The sequence below is a fragment of the Sinocyclocheilus grahami genome, unplaced genomic scaffold, assembly GCF_001515645.1.
Source record: "Sinocyclocheilus grahami isolate Dianchi unplaced genomic scaffold, SAMN03320097.WGS_v1.1 scaffold394.1, whole genome shotgun sequence".
Lineage (NCBI taxonomy): Eukaryota > Metazoa > Chordata > Actinopteri > Cypriniformes > Cyprinidae > Sinocyclocheilus > Sinocyclocheilus grahami.
The window spans coordinates 1,396,071-1,418,354 of record NW_015505573.1 but is presented as its reverse complement, the minus strand read 5'-3'; the positions used below and the strand labels follow the sequence as shown (position 1 = coordinate 1,418,354).

Genomic DNA, 22,284 nt, shown 5'->3' with positions numbered 1-22,284 from the left:
TGTAACGTTAAAATAATGTAACGTATATAATCTTTATTTGAAGCGTAACGTTAGTTCCAAAGGTCAATTACTCATTTTGATCGCGGCTATATCCGGACTATAAACTTTTATTCTAATACCTTCGTTATTATTTAATGTTTGCAACACAGAAATGTGGCCTACAGTGTAGACTGTTTGTGAAGCTGTTTCAAATGTAAAGCTTACATGATGAGTGCTGCTCTCTCTGAATGTGATTGTCATTTCAAAGGTTTTGTAATTTCGTCGTCATTTAGGAATAATATAGCATGTGTTTGGATCGAGATTGCGATCTTTTAATAATTAATCGTGCATACATATGAGCCTATAGTCTATGTATTTTTGTATGTCATATTTGTACCAGCCCAGGCCCGAGTGCCCTTCCGCGATCCATGGTCTCACTCGTCTACTTGTGATCCGATCGACCAAAACACATCTTAATATCAGGTGTTAACAGGGCCTCAGTTTCACACTTGCATATGGGCTACAGACTAAAACAGATCGTTTTGGCGTCTCACACTCGAGCAGCTGTGGCCTGTGTCTGATTTGCTGCTTAGTTTCGTTTGACCTCAATTACTCTAGTGCCTTAAACGTGAGCCAAGAGAAATGAGTAATTACATTCTAAAGCTAAAGCAATATTAAAGTTTGGGGCCTCTCTGTTTTCTCTTTCTCCTGCTGTGCAGATGGCCTGACAGCGTACAACTCTCCAGAGGGCCAGACCATGATGGCTCCTGGCTATCCCATTACACCTCTCAACGACTCCATGTACGACGGGGCTCTGGAGCGCAGGTGAAGGTCTAATTGTCACACTCAGGTGCACTCAAAACACTCACGAAGATGATGAAGGTAAAAGTATCTTTAATATTCCACACAGAAGGTAAATCCACAAGAGGAAGGCTTAGCACACGTGAAAACATAGACAAAATCCGACCAACACTAACTGAACAGACAGGAACTTAAATACACAGACAAATTAAAGGGATGGTTGACTGTTTTTTTTATAGTGTATTCTAAGTGTATTCACTGAGCTGATGATTTGAATGAGAGAGAGAGAGAGAGATGCAGAGCATGTGCAGAGCAGGGCGAGGCCAGGAACAGGATGAGAACGCTGCTTTAGAACATTTTGAAACTTGTAAATCCATTAGAATCGTTAGAAGACAGAATCGCGATTCATATATCAATAGATTTTTACGTGCACCCCTAGTTTTCTCTTCCTCTTCTCTAAAGCAGCGCAGCATGGCCTCGCCCTCTTTGCTGCGTGTTCCCGGAGGCGGGGACTTATGGGTTAAAATTATGGGTTCTTGACGTAACGGACCTGGGAAGTAACTCGTTGTAGTCCCTTACCAGTAATTTTTGTAGGCATTAAACTGCCAGAATTTTAAAAGACGATATCTCCGTTTGCATTGAACTTTCAGCTTCATAACTTTGCAGATATTGTTTATGATCAAACAGCAACATTACACACTAACAAACATTAAAAAAGTGAAATCGCAATCAACCACCCCTTTAAGATACGTTGTTAAATTGAAAATATATTTAGTTTCAACCTTTGTATACCAGAATGAAAGAATTAGTTCTAAATAAGAAATGCATACACATAAGTTCAAAAGTACTAAAGTACTAAAAGTAATTTGCTCCTGTGAATATGGTGGAAAAATACACTGAACAAAATTATAAACGCAACACTTTAGTTTTTGCTCCCATTTTTCATGAGCTGAACTCAAAGATCTAAGACTAGTTGCTGGATATTAGCAGGAACTGGAACACGCTGTCGTATATGCCGATCCAGAGCATCCCAAACATGCTCAATGGGTGACATGTCCGGTGAGTATGCTGGCCATGCAAGAACTGGGATGTTTTCAGCTTCCAGGAATTGTGTGCAGATCCTTGCAACATGGGGCTGTTCATTATCATGCTGCAACATGAGGTGATGGTCGTGGAAACAATGGGCCTCAGGATCTCGTCACGGTATCTCTGTGCATTCAAAATGCCATCAATAAAATGCACCTGTGTTCGTTGTCCATAACAAACGCCTGCCCATAGCATAACTAAGGATGGGTATCGTTAAGGTTTTAACGGTATAACTACTCTTATCGATACTGCTTATCGATTCGGTACTTTAACGGTACGTTTTGTTATTTATATACAGTATATATATATATGACAAATTAAGAGCTGAATTAACATATTCTGAAATGTAAAATAAACATTTAATGAAATGAGTATAAAACATCAATTTGTAATTTCACCAGTGTGCAGGCATTTTTAGTGTTTTATACATAAGATACAGTAAAAACATGAACAAAGAAACAAAGTAAAACAAACTGACAAATACAATAAAACAAATATATAAATTAAATTAAATAAACAGTGCTGTCATTTTTCCATGAAGTTCTACTAACATTACTGTTCAGGTAAGTAATAGCCTACAAAAGAAATCTAAAAGTAATCAAATGTAAATGAACACTGCATAGTTTTCATTGTATGTATTGATAGATCAATGCTTATTAAAGCTATAACGTTATTCAGATTAAGAGCAGATTTGCATTTTGATGGCCCAAGCGCCAGTCTGTCACTTTAAGACAATATTGTTACAGGGCGAACGAGACGTGAGACGTGCGGATCCCTCTGCAAGGCTTTTTTAAAGGGTGTGGTCATGAAAAAGGCATGGGTCAGACAATGGCATACAGGTATATTAAGGGCAAGACAGAAGAGTAATCCAAAACGGGCGTGGTCAATCAGCAGCTAACAATATCTAGAGGGCTTGACACGAGGGGTTATCCAATAACACAAGCTAGAGTCCAGGCAAGGTGCAAACACAGTCCGAAACAGCAGGCAAAGGGTTAATCCAAGAGAAACAGGCAATAATCAGGTAACACGGGAAAGCAGGCAAGACAAGACTATGACTAGACTATGGAAACTAGAACTAAATACTTAAACAAGGACAGGGAACTGGCTCCGTAAAGTAGCTATCACTAGGTGAGTGATATGCGCTTACAATACTCGGCCGTGTGAGAGGGATCTGAGTGAGTGTTATATAGTGAATGTGTGAGATTGGTTACAGCTGTGTGCAATCAGTGCGGTGTGCAATCAGTGCAATGGATGATGGGATATGTAGTCCGGGATGACATGCAACAGTTTGTGTAGTGCGAGAGTCAATGTAATGGAAGGGTGACCTCTGGTGGTGAGTGAATTGAAGTTCATAGACCGGATTCATGACAAATATATTGACACACAACGGATTTTCTCCCAACTGTTCTCCTCCACTTAAGACATAAACTGTGTTTAAGTAAATACTCTCCAAGCCGGCCATTTGGACATATTTTGTGTGTATTTGATCGTTTGGACGTGCACCTGAAGCTCAAAGTGTAATTTGTTTGTCCGTTTTGGAGCATGCCGCGCACACATTTCAGCTTGAAGCACAGCGTCTCTTGTGCGGATTGTGCTTTCAACGTTTTATTATCAAACATGTCCCGCAATTTAGCAACAGTAAAGACTGCATCTTACAACAATCACCGACTGAGCTGATTCTGACTTTAAATTTGGGTTTTAGGGAGGAACGAATGCGCACCGCTGTGAAGGGAAAGAAGTTGCACAATACGAAACGCAGCTAGTTTTTAATAGCTTTACCTCATGTCTTCTTTTGTATAATCCTTAGAAGCCAAAATCGAAAAATAAAAAAAAGGGCTTTCATGTTGCACGTGCTGAAGCTCCTCCGCGTGGGGGCGATCTCGCTTCTGAATTACGAATAGCAAAATTGCATCATAGACAAATGTTTGAAAAACAGCTGGTGACTCTGGTGAGATAGAATTTGCAAGATCATTTATATAGCAATAATAAATGTATGTGCGTTTTCTTAATTTCTCCAGTACCGATAGCAGAACCGTTAACGTCAGAGCTTATCGATACTCCAGTCTTTCATAATTTAGCCCCGAGACCGATTAAATACCGAGTTTCGGTACCCATCCCTAACCATAACCCCACCGCCACCATGGGCCACTCGATCCACAACGTTGACATCAGCAAACCGCTCACCCACACGACGCCATCCACGCTGTCTGCCATCTGCCCTGTACAGTGAAAACCGGGATCCATCCGTGAAGAGAACACATCTCCAAAGTGCCAGATGCCATCAAAATGTGAGCATTTGCCCACTCAAGTCGCTTACGACGACGAACTGCAGTCAGGTCGAGACCCTGATGAGGACGACGAGCATGCAGATGAGCTTCCCTGAGACTGTTTCTGACAGTTTGTTCAGAAATTCTTTGGTTATGCAAACCGATTTCAGCTCATGAAAAATGGGGGCAAAAACTAAAGTGTTGCGTTTATAATTTTGTTCAGTGTATGTAATTGATAAATAAAAATGTAAAATTAGCTGATATTGAAATTCTGTTTTGTTTTGTCTAATTAAATAAAAATAAAACTTGAAAAAATATTTTAAATGACTGTAAGTACATTTACATTTAATGAAAGTACATTTAAGCATCACAACATTACAATATTTAGAATGAAAAATGAACATTAAATTTGAGATATAATAAATATTACATTTGATTTAACATTGTTATTTAACTTTCAATGTTTTTAAAGATTAATTTTACGTGTATTTTAGTTGGTGGAAAAGGTCATCTAAATATAATAATAATAGAAATAAGTACACTACCATTGTAAAGTTTATAGTTGTATAGTTCTAAAGTAAGTAATACTTTTATTCAGCAAGATTGTATTTAAATCGATCAAAAATGACAGTAAAGACTTTTATAATGTTTCAAAAGATTTCTATTTCAAATAAATGTTGTTCTTTTGAACTTTTTATTCATCAAACTTTTTTTATTCATCCTGAAAAAACATATTACGATTTCCACAAAAATATTTTGCATCACAAATGTTGATAATGATAATAAGAAATGTTTCTTGAGCAGCAGATCAGCATATTAGAATGATTTCTGAAGGATCATGTGACACTGAAGACTGGAGTAATGATGCTGAACATTCAGCTTTGCATCACAAGAATAGATTACATTATAAATTTTACATTTAAATTGCATATATTAAATAGAAAACAGCTATTTTAAATTGTAATAATATTTCACAATATTCCTGTTTTTACTGTATTTTAGATCAAATAAATCCAGCCTTGGTGAGCAGAAGAGACTTCTTTCAAAAACATAAAAAATCTTATTGAGTCTAAACTTTTGTGTGTACAATGAAATATCTAATATCAGTCAATGCCAATTAAATAATAATAATAATAAAAATAAAATATTTTGGGTAAATATCCCTTTATATATAGTTTGCTGGTTGTCTTTTTCTTCACATTGATTCGTCATCCACTTTTCAGGGTCATTCTGTGGCAGAACAATCATGACTGTATTTAAGTTCTAGAATGAATGCTAATCACTCCTCGCCCAAAGCTAAGTGCTTCCTGTCTCTCTCTGCTCCCACAGGAAGCTGTCTGGGGGTCTGGGTCAACTGACGGATGGTGTGATCGGTCAGGATGAATTCGTACAGAGAAGACAGGACCGGTTGTGGCCCGGATATGACTATGTGGGCTGGAGGAACGACAGCTTGGGCCCTGGATATGTAGAGATGGAGTTCCAGTTTGACAGACAACGAAACTTCACTTCTATGAAGGTGAGAGTGAAGCACAAGCTGTGTGTGAGGCAGGTATGGAAGTAAACAGGACCAGCGTTTGAAAGCAAAATGCAAAGCTTGTATTTTTGATAAAGAGCAGAAATATAGTGAAATATTATTACCATTCAAAAGAACTGTTTTCTATTTGAATATATTTTAAAGGGGTCATGTGATGCGATTTCATGTTTTCCGTTGTCTTTGGCGTGTTAAAGGGTTACTCCACCCCAAAATGAAAATTTAAAAGCTTTGTTCGTCTTCGGAACACAATTTAAGATAGTTTGGATGAAAACCGGGAGGCGTGTGATGTTAACAGAATAGCGTACGCTGCTTGCGTTCAGAGGATATTCTCCAAAATGGCTCTACAATGATGCGGAGAGACACAGAGGAGACGAATTGTTGAATAAAGTCATCATTTTTGTTTTCTTCGCATACCAAAAGTATTTTCGTCGCTTCATAACATTACGGTTGAACCACTGATGGCAGATGGACTATTCTGACGATGTCTTTCATACTTTTCTGGATCTTGACAGTGTAATTTACTTGGCAGTCAATGGGACAGTCACAAGCCTCCCGGTTTTCATCCAAAATATCTTAAATTGTGTTCCGAAGACGATCAAAGCTTTTACGGGTTTGGAACGACATGGGGGTAAGTGATTAATGACAAAATTTTCATTTTGGGGTGGAGTATCCCAAGCTCTTCGTGCATACAGAAGATCAGTAAAGTCGCTAAGATTAAAGTCTCAAACCCAAAGATATATTCTTTATAAAAGTGAACGCTCAGCCACGCCTACCTAAAACGGCTCGTTCGAACACGCCCCCACATATCTACGTCACTGTGTGGGAAGATTTGCATAACTCCGCCCAAATGTATACGCAAAGAGAGAAGACGTAACTTTGATTCTCGCTGTAGTATTTTTGCTGCCGCTGTGTCGTGGAGACGCTGTGTGTTTCGTTGCGAAAGCTAAACTACTTTGTTTGGTCTTCCAAAAGAGGACACAACTAGAAATCAGTGGTTAAGTTGTATTTACAACACTGTTCCAGAACAGTTCAACCCAAATATTCAGATGTGTGCAGCGCATTTTACGGAGGAAACTAGTTATCTGAACCTGGTAAGGGGCGTAACATTTTCGTCACACGCTTGAGGTATTCGGCCAATCACAACGCACTGGATCGCTGGCCAATCAGAGCACACCGCGCTTTTCAGAACAATGAGCTTTGTAAAAATCTACGTGTTTCAGAAAGGCGGGGCATAGAGGAGAAACAATCATTTACAGTATGTGGAAAATAATGTGCTTTTTTAACCTTAAACCACGTAAGCACATTGCATTACACCAAATACACAAAATACTGTTTTTTTAGCAACGTCATATGACCCCTTTAAAATGTCATTTATTTCTGTGATGAAAAGCTGAATTTTCAGCATCATTACTCCAGTGTCACTGTCACATGATTTTAAGAAATCATTTTAATATGCTAATTTACTGCTCAAGAAACTTTTGAAACAGTGATACAAATTTTCAGGATTTTTTTGATTAATAGAAAGTTCAAAATAGCAGCATTTATGTGAAATATAAATCTTTTGTAACATTATAAATGTCTTTACTGTCACTTTTGACCAATTTAATGCATACTTGCTGAATAAAAGTGATTTTTTTTTTTGTGATACTGACCCCAAACTTTTGAACAGTATAATATTTCAACATTGTGGTGATTCACATGAAACTGTGTATTTTGATGTTTATTTATTTCCGGTCCTCACTGTAAGTACCTTATGGTAACTTCATTTTTCAAACTGAGGGACAGTAATTTTATGACCATATTTATTTTCAGTGGTAATTGGCATTTCATCCACTAACGCTGTTAATAGAACTCAACTTGTGCTGAACCCAAAGCGTTCATTTACCATGTGTACAGTATGTGTTCTGGTTTAAATCTGTAGTGTTTGTAATTTGAACTTGATGCGCTTTGAAGTGTTTGTTGACTGACACAGTTTTAATGTAGCACTAATTATACACCATATTTCACTCATAATAACACATAATTGCATGTTGGAGCAGGATTGCTTGCCATAATAACGATGCTTATTGTGTCTGTATATAATCATGCCCGTGTCTGTGGAGAGTGTGGTTTAGGTGCTTAATCTTGAAGTAATGATTTTATATATTAGAAAATAACGTTTATTGAAGTCGGGCCACTTTCTTTTAGTTGCTTTTTATCTAATTATTTTTCTTTATTTATTTATAAGTCAGCATGAAATCAGAGTCGATATTATTTACTTACAATTTACTTGTATGCATTGTTTAAAAGTTTGGGGTCAGTAAAAATTTTCTGTATGTTTTTGAAAGTATGCTGCATTAATATGTCAGTTTTTATATGTTATAAATTTTTTCAGGACACTTTGATGAACAGAAAGTTCAAAATAACAGCTTTTTTTTTTTAAATGGAAATCTTTTGTAACATTATAAATGTCTTTACTGTCAGTTTTGATTCATTTAATGCATCCTTGAACTACTGTACATAATTCCAACTTTTCACAATTCAATCCAGTCATTTCCCAATGAATACAGTTCCTCCTGTTTTTTTTCTTCTTTCACTTGAAAATATATCACTTTATTAAAAATAAAAATAGTTAACGTCGTTCATGTTGACTGATTATAGTACAATGAGGCTTGATTTATACTGAACACAGAAAGGCTTCAGATGTGAGCCTTTAAATGTTAATGATGCTTATTTATCTTCTTTTGAACAGGTTCACAGTAATAACATGTTCTCTCGGGGTGTGAAGATCTTCGCGTCCGTGTCCTGCGTGTTTAAGTTGCACCTCATTTCTGAGTGGGAAGCAGAACCGGTTGAGTTTCACACCGTTCTAGATGACCGGAACCCAAGCGCTCGCTATGTGACCGTCCCGTTAAAGCACAGATTGGCTACGGCGCTGTGCTGCCGCTTCTACTTTGCTGACACTTGGATGATGTTCAGTGAGATCTCATTTCAGTCTGGTATGAAATTGGAACAACTCGCCTCTCCTTCCCACTGGTATTCTCAGTATTCCCTCATTAAAATACATCCAGGACTGTGAAATGCTTTTCATATCATCATTGCCAATTTATTAATTTCAACTTTGGGTTTGGGAAGAAATTTTAAAAATGTTTTTGAAAGAAGTATCTTATGCTCACTAAAGGATTTATTTGATCAAAAATACAATAAAAACAGTAATATTGTGAAATATTATTACAATTCAAAATTTTCAATTTGAATACATTTTAAAATTTAATTTATTCCTGTGATGCAAAGCATCAGTCTTCAGTGTCACATGATCCTTTAGAAATTCTAATTTGCTGCTCAGAAACAGCATTTATTTGAAATAGTTTTTTTGTAACAATAAAAAAGTATTTTCTGTCACTTTTGATCAATGTAATGCATCCTTATTAATCCGTCTTAATTTCTTTGTGCATTTGGAAATGCATGCAATAATGTACTAATTCGAATTATAAATGCATTTTTAAGTGGGTGTAATTTAAGGTTTAGTAACATCCTGTGTTTTAATTATTTTCCATTGCAGCAACTAATGTGCTTCCTGCCCAGAGGCCCCCAGTCTTGACCCCTCCTTCATATGAGCTTAACAGCAAAGTACCACAAACTACACAAAAAACAGGTAAATCACAGCACTTTTATGTTCAACATGTAATCATTTGATACTGTTTACTTTCTTATTGCATGTTATTTCAAAGAAAATTAAATGTTTGTCTAACCAAAATCTTATAGAGAACGCTTTTCCTGATCCAGTCAGTTTTCCGATGAATACAAATGAAGGAAATGTGTCACATTATGGAAGTAAAATGGGTTGTGAACATCATTTCCTGTTGGCTTCAAATGAGTATGCCTGTCTACTGTACTAACTTGCATTCTACACACTTTGATTGAACTTTAATAACCCGTCTGTGTTTGACAGAGGACCGGACCACACCAAAACCATCAAAAACAGGCTCTCCTGAAGAGGGCAGTACATCGATTCTGATTGGCTGTCTGGTGACTATTATTCTTCTACTAGTGGTGATCATCTTTCTGATTCTGTGGTGCCAATATGTGTGCAAAGTCCTGGAGAAGGTGTGTATGTGTGTACTGTAATGTTTGTATTAATGAAACAAATTATAATGCTTCTCAACAATACATGAAATATTTGAATAGCATAAAGTGTCTTGGTCTACTGAAAGGATGAGCATAGTTGAATTTGAAGATGTGACTTCACAGACATGTGACATCTTTGAGAAGTTGTGTCTCTAAATTTATCCCCAAGAAAGCACCGCTTCTAAAAAAAAAAAATAATAATAATAAAAATATTCTGGAATGTCCAGTGAATATCCATTTTCAGTGAATGTGCGAGATTTCCGTTTCATTAGCCACTATTGGTAAATAGCTATAAAAAATATAGAAGTGCAACAAACAGTAAAACTGTTTACACTACAAATCAGTGTTGTACAAGAAGCAGATTTGAACTGATAAAAATAAAGCAAAGCAGGACACCGGAAGTTAAAAAGCTAACAAATCAGTAACACTTTACTTAAGGCCTTTATGTATAATGCATTAGAAAGGTATCATAATGTATGTCGTAATGCACTAAATCTTTTCATAAATAGTAACCAAATTTAAAATGCTTTATAATATTTGAAGGTTTCTCTGTCATGTGTTATAATGCATTATACTTTATAAAGGTGTGACAACGAATAGATAAGTATTATAATTTATTATAACTGTGGTTACAATTATTCATGAGATCATACAGTGCATTACAAGGCATATATAATGCAGTAAAAATACTTTTTTACTTTTAAAGTGCTGCCAAAGATGCTGACTTATTAAGCAACTTATATAATGCAGTTATTGTTAAGCATGCAAAACATGCACAAATCGTACAGTTTGTATTTGTTTGTTTGTGATCAATGTTTAGAATAAATGTTGTTTATAATGAATGCCGTTATATACAGTATATTGTTTAATTTAAAGAAATTGTTGGGGAGAGAGGGAACTACATAGTGTTTATAAACTAGCATTTTGTTTTATATAGCAGTATTTTACATTATTTCTGAATTTGATGATAAAACATGGTTTATACATTACATAGATGCAAATTATCTGTGGGTTTTTTGCGACTTATTTTCTGAAAAATACGGTAATACAAATAGTCTCTCTCTCTGTCTCAGGCTCCGAGGCGTATTTTGGAGGAGGAGGTGACAGTACGTTTGTCCTCTAGCAGTGACACTATAATTCTGCAGACTCCTCCGGTGCCCCCGCGCGTCTCCCTCGACCCGCCCTACGAGAGGATCTTCCTGCTGGACCCACAGTATCAGGATCCCGCTGCACTCAGGAACAAACTTCCCGAGTTGTCGCAAAGCGCAGAGGCTTCTGGTACCATCCATTATACACAAACACACACTAACTTTGTGTCAAACCCTGGTGAGCTGAATGAACTACTGATCCCATGAATCCTTATGAATTAAAAATGCCACAATATAAATCTATTGCCTTAAAGGATAGTTCACGCAAAAATGAAAATTCGGTAATTTACTCACCCTCAAGTTGGGCCAAACCTCTATGAGTTGTTTTCTTCTGTTGAATGCAAAAGAAGATAATTTGAAGAATGTTGGTAACAAAACAGTTGCTTTTGACCATTGACTTCCATAGTATGAAATAAAAATACCAGCAACTGCAACATTCTTCAAAATATCTGCTTTTATGTTCTACAGAAAAAAAAAGCATATGGTTTTGAAACAACATGAGGGTAAATAAATGATCACAGAATTTCCATTTTTGGGTGAACTGTCCCTTTAAGTCATTGCATATAAGTATAAAACCAGCATTTCTTTTTTTGTTTTGTTAATAAAATCAAATAAATACAAACATATATAGTAAGGTTTTTTTAAAGATTAAAAAAAAAAATTCTTGTTCACCAAGGCTGCATTTATTTAATTGAAAATACAATAAATACAGTAATATTGTAAAATATGATTTTAATTTAAAATAATGTTTTTATATTTTAGTTTTTACTTTATTCTGCCATCTTAATATTTTTGAGAGAAAAAAATCACAATTCTTTTGATGAATGGGAAGTTCAAAAGAACAGTATTTATTTATTTATAACATTATAAATGTCTTTGTCACTTTTTATCAGTTTAATGTTTCCTTGCAGAATAAGAGTATTCATTTCTCTAAAATAAAATCTTTCTGACTCCAAACTGAACTTTAGTACCTGAAACTGACTCATTTCTGGTGCCCCCGCGCGTCTCCCTCGACCCGCCCTACGAGAGGATCTTCCTGCTGGACCCACAGTATCAGGATCCCGCTGCGCTCAGGAACAAACTTCCCGAGCTGTCGCAAAGCGCAGAGGCTTCTGGTACCATCCATTATACACAAACACACACTAACTTTGTGTCAAACCCTGGTGAGCTGAGTGAACTACTGATCCCATGAATCTTTATGAATTAAAAATGCCACAATATAAAACGATTGCCTTAAAGGATAGTTCATGCAAAAAATCTGTAATTTACTCACCCTCAAGTTGGGCCAAACCTCTATGAGTTGTTTTCTTCTGTTGAATGCAAAAGAAGATAATTTGAAGAATGTTGGTAACAAAACAGTTGCTTTTGACCATTGACTTCCATAGTATGAAATAAAAATACCAGCAACTGCAACATTCTTCAAAATATCTGCTTTTATGTTCTACAGAAAAAAAAGCATACGGTTCTGAAGCAACAGGAGGGTAAATAAATGATCACAGAATTTCCATTTTTGGGTGAACTGTCCCTTTAAATCATTGCATATAAGTATAAAACCAGCATTTCTTTTTTTGTTTTGTTAATATAATCAAATAAATACAAACATACAGTATATAGTAAGGTTTTTTTAAAGATTAAAAAAAAAATTCTTGTTCACCAAGGCTGCATTTATTTAATTGAAAATACAATAAATACAGTAATATTGTAAAATATGATTTTAATTTAAAATAATGTTTTTATATTTTAGTTTTTACTTTATTCTGCCATCTTAATATTTTTGTGAAAAAAAAAATCACAATTTTTTTGATGAATGGGAAGTTCAAAAGAACAGTATTTATTTATTTATAACATTATAAATGTCTTTGTCACTTTTTATCAGTTTAATGTTTCCTTGCAGAATAAGAGTATTCATTTCTCTAAAATAAAATCTTTCTGACTCCAAACTGAACTTTAGTGTAAGTACATGTACCTGAAACTGACTCATTTCCCGCCGCGCACAAATGACGTCGCTGTCGACTGGCTTACGTCACTTCTTAGTACACACTCTCGGTGCGAATGCAACCCTTTAAATGGTACTGGGAAATAGTTCGCGCAAAATCGTCCCAGTACTTTAGTACTGTACGTTTAGTTCTGGAACTAAAGCGGTGCGAAAGGGCCTAAAGAAGGCAGGCTCCAGAGCACACCTACTAATTGACCCTTTACAAAGACCCGCCCCCCCTTACTTACTGTTGCTATGTCCGACAAGCCATGCCACTCTCACGGCACAAATCATGTTCTCACGCAGTAAAAAATACATCGTGGACACTGACAACTCGCCGATAGACAAGACAGAGCAGGTTACTTTTGGTATGAAACAAAGTCTCAGCTTTCAAATTTAGTCATTTTTTTTAAGAAATTCAAACTATAAACGTGTCGTGACAGATCGCTGTAGCACCTCAGTTCAAGTGGCAAGTCAAGTTTCCAAGTCACCTTTATTTATTTAGCGCTTTTAACAATACAGATTGTGTCAAAGCAACTGTACAGCATTAATTAGGAAAATAGTGTGTCAATAATGCAAAATGACAATAGTAAACACTCAATTTTCAGTTAAAGGCAGTTCATCATTGAATTCAGTGATGTCATCATCCAGCTCAGTTCAGTTGGAATAGTATCTGTGCAATCAAGTCGACGATATCGCTGGAAATAAAGTGTCCCCAACTAAGCAAGCCAGAGGCGACAGCAGCAAGGAACCAAAACTCCATCAGTGACTGAATGGAGAAAAAACCCTGGGAGAAACCAGGCTCAGTCGGGGGGCCAGTTCTCCTCTGACCAGACGAAACCAGCAGTTAAATTCCATGCTGCAGCAAAGTCAGATTGTGCAGAGGACTCAATTAGTTCCTGTGGTCTTGTCCTGGTGGCCGTCTAGGAGACAAGGTCTTTACTGGGGATCTGTCTCTGAGACTCATCTAGTTGTCCTGATCTCCACTGACGTTCTGGGCTGTAGATGTCCTCTCTAGGTGCTGATCCACCATCTGGACTGGATACGTACTGAATCCGGGTGACTGCAGTGACCATCTGATCTGGATACAGACTGGATCTGGTGACCTCGGAATAAGAGAGAAACAGACTAATATTAGCGTAGATGCCATTCTTCTAACGATGTAGCAAGTACATTGGGTGTTATGGGAAGTGTTCCCGGTTCTGGTTGTCCTAATTAATGCAGCCTAAAAATCCTTTAACGGATTTGAATATTAGAAATGTGTTAGTGTGTTATGTGTAAGCCAGGGTAAAGAGATGGGTCTTTAATCTAGATTTAAACTGACAGAGTGCGTCTGCCTCCCGAACAATGTTAGGTAGGTTATTCCAGAGTTTGGGCACTAAATATGAAAAGGATCTGCCGCCCGCAGTTGATTTTGATATTCTAGGTGTTATCAAATTGCCAGAGTTTTGAGAACGCAGCAGATGTGGAGGACTATATTGCAATAAGAGCTTGTTCAAATACTGAGGTGTTAAACCATTCAGGGCTTTATAAGTAATAAGCAAGATTTTAAAATCTATACGATGTTTAATAGGGAGCCGGTGCAGTGTTGACAGAACCGGGCTAATATGGTCATACTTCCTGGTTCTAGTAAGAACTCTGAGAACTTTGGACCAGCTGGAGTTTGTTTATTAAGTGTGCAGAATAAACACCCAATAAAGCATTACAATAATCTAACCTTGAGGTCATGAACGCATGATTTAACATTTCTGCATTTGACATTGAGAGCATAGGTCGTAATTTAGATATATTTTTGAGATGGAAAAAATGCGTGAACCGATCATCTCTTCCTCTGCTAGTTACAGCACAAAAGTCCAGTGATGTTATTCTACTCTGTTGTTTGGTTTGTTTGTCGGGCAAAATGGCAGATTCGTCATTATGATTGGTCAGATTGTGTAGCATTTTTTGTGGAACACAAAAGGAGATATTTCGAAGATATTGGGAACCAAACAGTTTCAGGGTCCCATTGACTTCCATTGTATTTTTGTGGAACCCAAAAGAAGATATTTTGAAGAATGTTGGTACCAAATGGTTTCGGGTGCCATTGACTTCCATAGTATGGATAAAAAATACTATGGAAGTCAATGAAAAAAATATTTTAAGATTGTTGTTAACCAAACAGTTTTGGAGTCCATTTGACTTCCATAATATTTTTTGTGGAACCCAAAAGAAGATATTTTGAAGAATGTTGGTACCAAATGGTTTCGGGTGCCATTGACTTCCATAGTATGGATAAAAAATACTATGGAAGTCAATGAAAAAAATATTTTAAGATTGTTGTTAACCAAACAGTTTTGGAGTCCATTTGACTTCCATAATATTTTTTGTGGAACACAAAAGAAGACATCTTAAAGAATGTAACCAAACAATTTTGGCTCCCATTGACTAGTATGGAAATACTATGGAAGACTATGGGACCCAAAACTGTTTGATTACCAGCATTCTTCGAAATTTCTTTTTGAGTTCCACAGAAAACTCATACAGGTTTGGAAAAACAAAAGGGTGAATAAATGATGACAGAATTTTTATTTTTGGATGAACTGTATAGAAAATAAATAGGGTGGCAAATAAAGAGATGCATGAAATGAAGGGGAAAGTAAAATAGAATGCAATGGGAAAGATAAAATATAAAATAATTACTAATATAAATTAGAATTGGCCAAGCTTACTGACATGTTGACATCTCTTTCTCTGTGCAGCCTGTAGCGGAGGATACGCCGAACCTGACGTTACCCTGTGCACCCCGCACCAGTGTTTTCAGAGCAGCGTGCCGCACTACGCTGAAACAGACATCATTAGTCTGCAGGGCGTCACTGGCAGCAACATGTATGCCGTTCCGGCCCTCACCGTTGATTCCCTGACACGAAAGGACATCTCGGTGGCCGAGTTCCCTCGAGAGAGACTGCTGTTCAGAGAGAAACTGGGAGAAGGCCAGTTTGGTGAGGTGAGTCCCGATGAAGCACAGCAGGAGGCTTTCTTACCGCTGCTGTTGTTCCTTTGGTTCCTTTGTCTTTTATTCAGAGTTAGTTGGGATCTTTTCACACACTCTTTACACTGTTTTATAAAAAACAGTGTTGCAATGCCTGATATTTGTTGCATGACATGGTAATACCATAGTACGTTGGTGTTTTGCATGCAAGTGTGTTTCCGTTCCCATGCTTTATGTTTGTTCGCACATGTTCATACTATTGTTGCTGTTACCAGGTACATTTATGTGAGGCCGAGGGTTTGGCTGAGTTTCTGGGAGAGGGTGCACCGTTACCGGAGCAGGACGGCAGGCCGGTGCTGGTAGCAGTTAAACAACTCAGAGCAGATGCCACCAGCAATGCCAGGTTTGGGGGGGGACACACAAAAAGCAATTGATTGGAAAGTTGCATCATAGAGTGAGGCTTCTGGGAAGCTCTTGCTTAAAAGTTTGGAAATGGTTATGTAATTATGTTGTGTTTTATTTGGTCGACACATGGATTAAGAAAAACAATAGGCAAATAGAAAGTTTGGCAAGTTTAACATTTTTGTTTTATATAACAGAAATGATTAAATATGTGTTATATTTAATTTCATTTTATATATAGATAGATAGATAGATAGATAGATAGATAGATAGATAGATAGATAGATATACATAATTCATATTTTTTATAAATAAATTATTTAAAATGTCAAAGTATTCATTGATTTTTAAAGTGATTTATTTATTTATTTTATATAATTTTTTTTCTATGTGAAGAAAATTTTACTCCTAATCAGTGCTGGGCAGTAACTAGTTGTTACTAGTTGTAATTACTAGTTACTGTAATAATATTACTTTTTGCGGTAACTAGTAGTATAACTAATTAATAATAAGGTTTCAGTAATAATATTACAGTTACCATCCATAAAACAGCTAGTTACTTAGTTACTTTTGATGCCTCAACCCCTACTGATTTGAAATCCAACAATCCAATAATTCCTAGATTTATTTTCATAATATTCACTACTCACACAGGCACATGAAGTCGCCAGTGCATCAGGAAAGCTTGAATATGGAAAAGCTTACATACAGGGGATGGAAATATTGCCATTACACTGATTTTGTCAGGATAAAAGCTTACACAGATGTAATAAATTACATTTTTGAAGTAAAGAGCGCAACACTGCTTCTAATAGACTCCTAATCCTTCATAAAATGTATAAAATTGTTTAAGAATGCACAGTTATCATTGGAATTTTTCTGTCAGAAAGTGTTCATCCGTTTACAGCTGGATTTTATTTCTCATTTATTATCGTCAGTCAATATTTACTGATGGATGCTGACATTTAACCTTTCTCCTGATCCCATGATAACCTTTCGGACTTTTGTGTCTGTGTAGAAATGACTTCCTGAAGGAGATAAAGATCATGTCGCGTCTGAATAACCCAAACATCATTCAGCTGCTGTGCGTGTGCGTGAGCTCCGACCCGCTCTGCATGGTGACGGAGTACATGGAGAACGGAGACCTCAACATGTTCCTGTCCCAGAGAGAGATAGAGAGCACACTCACACATGCCAACAACATTCCGTCTGTCAGGTGTGTCCATCATTATGAAGAAGCCTGACATGTACAGACTTTCATCTCCAGACTCGTCAATATCGCTATTCTACAAGTCAGAGTCAAGCTTAACATTCTTAACCTCCGAATTCTTCAACTTAACCTTCCAGTTTCAAGTCAGCTCTCAATTTATGATGGAAATGTTTCAGATCACAGGGTAAAAATGAAGCCAAGTTTTGAAGTGAGACCTCTGAGTCTTCAAGTCGTATTAATAATAACGTCAATAAATAATTTCAGTCTGTCCTTTTTTGAAAACCTGAATTAAAAACCTGCATTTTTGAAGAAGTACCAGCAATCAGATTTGTTACACTCAATTGCTGAACACAAAATGAAAAAAATATATATTTTACTCACCCTCAAGTTGTTTCAAACCTGTATGATTTTCTTTCTTCCTTTCACACCAGTGTTATTTTAGTATTATTTATACTATTATACTATTAGATTTATTATTGTTTATACTAGAGATCGACCGATATATCGATTTACCGATATTTTCCCCGATATTTAAGCATTTTACCATAATTGGATATCGGTTTTGTAATATCGGATTCACCGATAAACGCCGCCATCTTGTGGGTGTTTTGAGAATTGCACGCAGGATCGCCATTGCAGCACATCTAAGGGGAGACGAGACAATGAATTGAATTCTCTCTCTGTTGTCTATGCTCATCGTTAGTCTCGTGAAGTCGGAGTCACGTAGATAATCCGTCAAGATCCTCTCCCAATAAAGACGTAACTTTGCATGAGTTAAATAATACAGCCATGAATAAGCGCATGTTGGAAATAAAAGCGCTGAATTTAATTCTCTCTGTTGTATATTTGCTCATCATTAGTCTCGTGAAGCCGCTTTCATATTGCTGTTCACTCACCAAGTTGATGCTCAGGAAATGCCCCAGCACGGCCAGCGCATGTAACTTTTAACAAGATTCACTTGTTTAAAATGCCCTAAATTGTATTAACATTTACTATATAACCAATATTTCGCTAATAAACATCTAAATAAAAACTCTATGGAAATAAATTATTTATCTCCACGAGCGAATGCAGTTTGAGTATAGTTCTGTGTAACTGCATAGATAAACCACGCTGTCAGCAGGCATTTCATAATCTAGAACGACAAATACATTATTAATAATTCTGATATAACATTCCAGTTGAGAAATGCAATAAAATACGATGTTTTGTTTGTTATATTCCAATACTCCAAAGAATATTATTCAGTGAATTAACATTATCCAGTGAATTATTCTTGACTCTGTAGCTATTAAACAGCTTATAAACCTACTAAAACTGTAGTTTAAAATGAAGTTGATATGACTCCTGTCTTTTATTTATTTTCTCCATTTGAAAACATTAGACATTTATTTTTCTTATGGTTAATATTATTGTTGTTGCTGTTGATGCTTTTTTTGTGGTAGTATGAAGATTAATTTTAACATGAAAGACTGCTAATTTTCAACACTTTAAAAAAAAAAGATGACTGAAAAGAGGAAAAACCAAAGTGAAGTATGTTCTTACTTCACTCAGTCATTTATTTACTTTATAACAGTAAATAAATATTGGTTCTGCATATCGGTTATCGGGCACATAAACATGCAAATAATTGGTATCAGTATCGGTTATAAAAAATCAATATCGGTCGATCACTAGTTTATACTAATATAGTATTTATTAATATTTTGCATGTTTTTTTATTTTAGTTTGTTTTAGTAGTTTTGTCATGTGCTTTTGTCATTGTTATTCTTTTTTTAATATTTCTATTTAGCTTTAATTTATTTTTATTTCCGTTTTAGTCATTTTAGCACTTTATACTTATTTATTTCCTTTTTTAAGGTTTTCATGTAATATTTAAGTTTTTTGTATTATTAAAATTTTATATTCATATATATATATATATATATATATATATATATATTCACGCAGAAGACTTTTAACAGAATATCTGTGTCATTCTTTTGCATGCTTTGAAATTGAATGTTCTGGGGCTCCAAAAAGTATTGTAAACGTTGTCCATATGACTATTGCACAAGTCTTCTGAAGCCAAAATATAGTTTTATATGAGAAAAAAGATCAAAATTAAGATTTCCATCTCCGATATAGCTTTCAAGTCTCATTTGTGCATTTGATACAGGTTTGAAGCCAGGTCATATTTTGTGTGCATTTGCTGTTTTATTCACATGAACTCAAGACTCTTTTATTTCTGTCTCTGCAGCATTGCTGACATGTTGCACATGTCGGTGCAAATCTCTTCTGGGATGAAGTACTTGGCTTCTCTGAATTTTGTGCATCGTGATCTGGCCACACGGAACTGCCTCCTGGACCGTCATCTCACCATAAAGATCTCTGATTTCGGCATGAGCAGAAACTTGTACAGTAGTGATTACTATCGTATACAGGGGCGCGCTGTACTGCCTATACGCTGGATGGCCTGGGAGAGCATCTTACTGGTGAGGGAAAAAGAGGCTGTAAATGCTGTTCTTTTGGACATTCTATTCATCAAAGATTCCTGGAAGAGAAATGCATCTTGGTTTTCACAGAAATATTAAGCAGCACAACTGTTTTCAGCATTGATAATAATAAAAAATATTTCTTGTGCAGCAAATCAGCATATTAGAATGATTTCTGGAGGATCATGTGACACTGAAGACTGAAGTAATGATGCTGAAAATTCAGCTTTGCATCACAGGAATAAATTAGATTGAAAATATATTCAAATATTTCACAATATTACTGTTTTTACTGTATTTTTAATCAAATAAATGGAGCCTTGGTGAGCATAAGAGACATCTTTCAAAAAAAATGTACATTTAACTGTTAGGTGGAGACATTTGTTTGCAGTGACTTTCTTTCTTTGTATCAGTGCAGTATGTGTGTGTGTGTTTTTAGGGAAAGTTCACAACAGCTAGTGACGTGTGGGCATTTGGAGTAACTCTGTGGGAGATCTTCACTTTATGTAAGGAGCAGCCCTACAGCCTGCTGTCTGATGAACAGGTCATCGAGAACACCGGCGAATTCTTCCGAAACCAGGGGAGACAGGTACACACTTGGAAAACTTGAACTTTACTTTGATTTTGGTTTCGCTTTTGATTTGAAGTGAGTGCATTTTACTTTGCATTTGGTGAAGTGAATCCTTTGGCAAAGTAAACTAATCTGAAGTTAAGTGAATCGTTCTGAGGTGAAGTGAATCGATTTGCAGTGAAGCAAATGGATCTGAAGTGAAATGAGCAGGGTTCTTGTGGGTGCTTAAAGTCTTAAATTCAGTTTGATCAAATTTAAGGTCATAAAAAGTTAAATGGTATAACAAAGTTTTAATGATCATTTTAAAAGGTCTTTTATTTTGTGGACAGAAAAACTAGAATTGCAATACAGACTAACGATTATTAGACTTCAAAAGGCTGATTTAATTAAATAAATGTGATGAGCAGTTGGAAGTAAAGCATATACATTTCAAAATAAGAGTCCCTTTGCGTTTTAGTACAGTTTACAATTAAAAGTCCCGCATTATGCATAAAATCATTTTTTTTCAGGATTGTATTAGTATTTAACGCAATACAGAATAAACTATATCTTCTTTTAATTCATTGTAAACTCTTGAAGCTTCTCTCTGGGCTGCCCCATCACAGGAAGAAAAGACAACTACTATTATTTATCACATTCAGCATACTAATTTTACTAGTATCGGCACAATAAACTGTTGATTTTTATTTTAAACATTATTTTTTGTATCAGCAAAATCCAATATTGATCGACCTCTGATTTGTGTGTGTGTGTGTGCGTATATACATTACGAATATATACAGTATATATATATATATATATATATTAGTGCTGTCAAACGATTAATTGCGATTAATCGCATCCCAAATAAAGGTTTTTGTTAACATAATATATGTGTACTGTGTATATTTATTATGTATATATAAATACAAACTCATGCATGTATATATTTAAGAAAAATATGTTATGTTTATATATTCAATATATTTATATATAATACATGTGCGTATTTGTATATACTTAATAAATAAACAGTACACATACATATATTATGTAAACAAAAACCTTTATTTTGGATGCGATTAATCGCGATTAATCATATATATATATATATATATATATATATATATATACACAATTATTATACAAGTAAAATAATTTGAGATAAATTATTTATTTTTGAATTAAATGGTTTTGTTCTATATGGACATATGGTATTAATTTGAAAAGTGAATGAATCTGAATTAATGTGAATTGGACTAAAGTGAGGTCTGAAAAGAAATTATCCAAAATAAAGATTGTTCATTTTTTTTCTGGCAAACTCTGAGACTGAATTAATGCACAACCACAAACCTTTGCATGAACTTATACATCATTTACATGGATGTTTCATCTGAAAGATTTCTTAACTATGTTTTTTCTCTCTCTTTCTCCCTAGATCTTTCTCTCCGCCCCACCACTCTGTCCATCCTCTCTGTTCGAGCTGATGATGCGTTGCTGGAGTCGTGACATTGCAGATCGCCCCACTTTTCACAGATTGTATCAGGCCCTGCTAACTTTTGCACCCCACTCATGACCGAAACCTGCTATACTGAAATAACCTGGAGGAAAACTGTTATGCAAGTCTTCTGACTGCTCGCCAGTCACTGAAGTAGAGCAGGAACATTATAGCCACAATGTAGCGTCATTAGAGCGGTAGAAATCCAAAGGAGGAGAGATCTAGAGATGACGAGATTTCACAAAAGGCATTCATTCATTTATCCACTCACATATTCATCTCCAT

The 22,284-nt window shown here is 35.8% G+C and overlaps 1 protein-coding gene across 1 annotated transcript in view; it reads left to right on the top strand.

Moving 5' to 3' along the window:
- ddr2l (discoidin domain receptor family, member 2, like) overlaps positions 1–22,082 on the top strand; it is a 51,468-nt gene extending 29,386 nt beyond the window's left edge. The window contains exons 6-17 of the mRNA XM_016231559.1: positions 699–804; positions 5,463–5,649; positions 8,399–8,645; positions 9,209–9,301; positions 9,599–9,753; positions 10,848–11,052; positions 15,636–15,880; positions 16,141–16,268; positions 17,286–17,483; positions 19,717–19,951; positions 20,391–20,540; positions 21,940–22,082. Coding sequence (XP_016087045.1) covers positions 699–804; positions 5,463–5,649; positions 8,399–8,645; positions 9,209–9,301; positions 9,599–9,753; positions 10,848–11,052; positions 15,636–15,880; positions 16,141–16,268; positions 17,286–17,483; positions 19,717–19,951; positions 20,391–20,540; positions 21,940–22,077 — 2,087 coding nt within the window. The 3' untranslated portion in view covers positions 22,078–22,082. The remainder of the gene's footprint in view (positions 1–698; positions 805–5,462; positions 5,650–8,398; positions 8,646–9,208; positions 9,302–9,598; positions 9,754–10,847; positions 11,053–15,635; positions 15,881–16,140; positions 16,269–17,285; positions 17,484–19,716; positions 19,952–20,390; positions 20,541–21,939) is intronic.
- Positions 22,083–22,284: the final 202 nt, after the last annotated feature.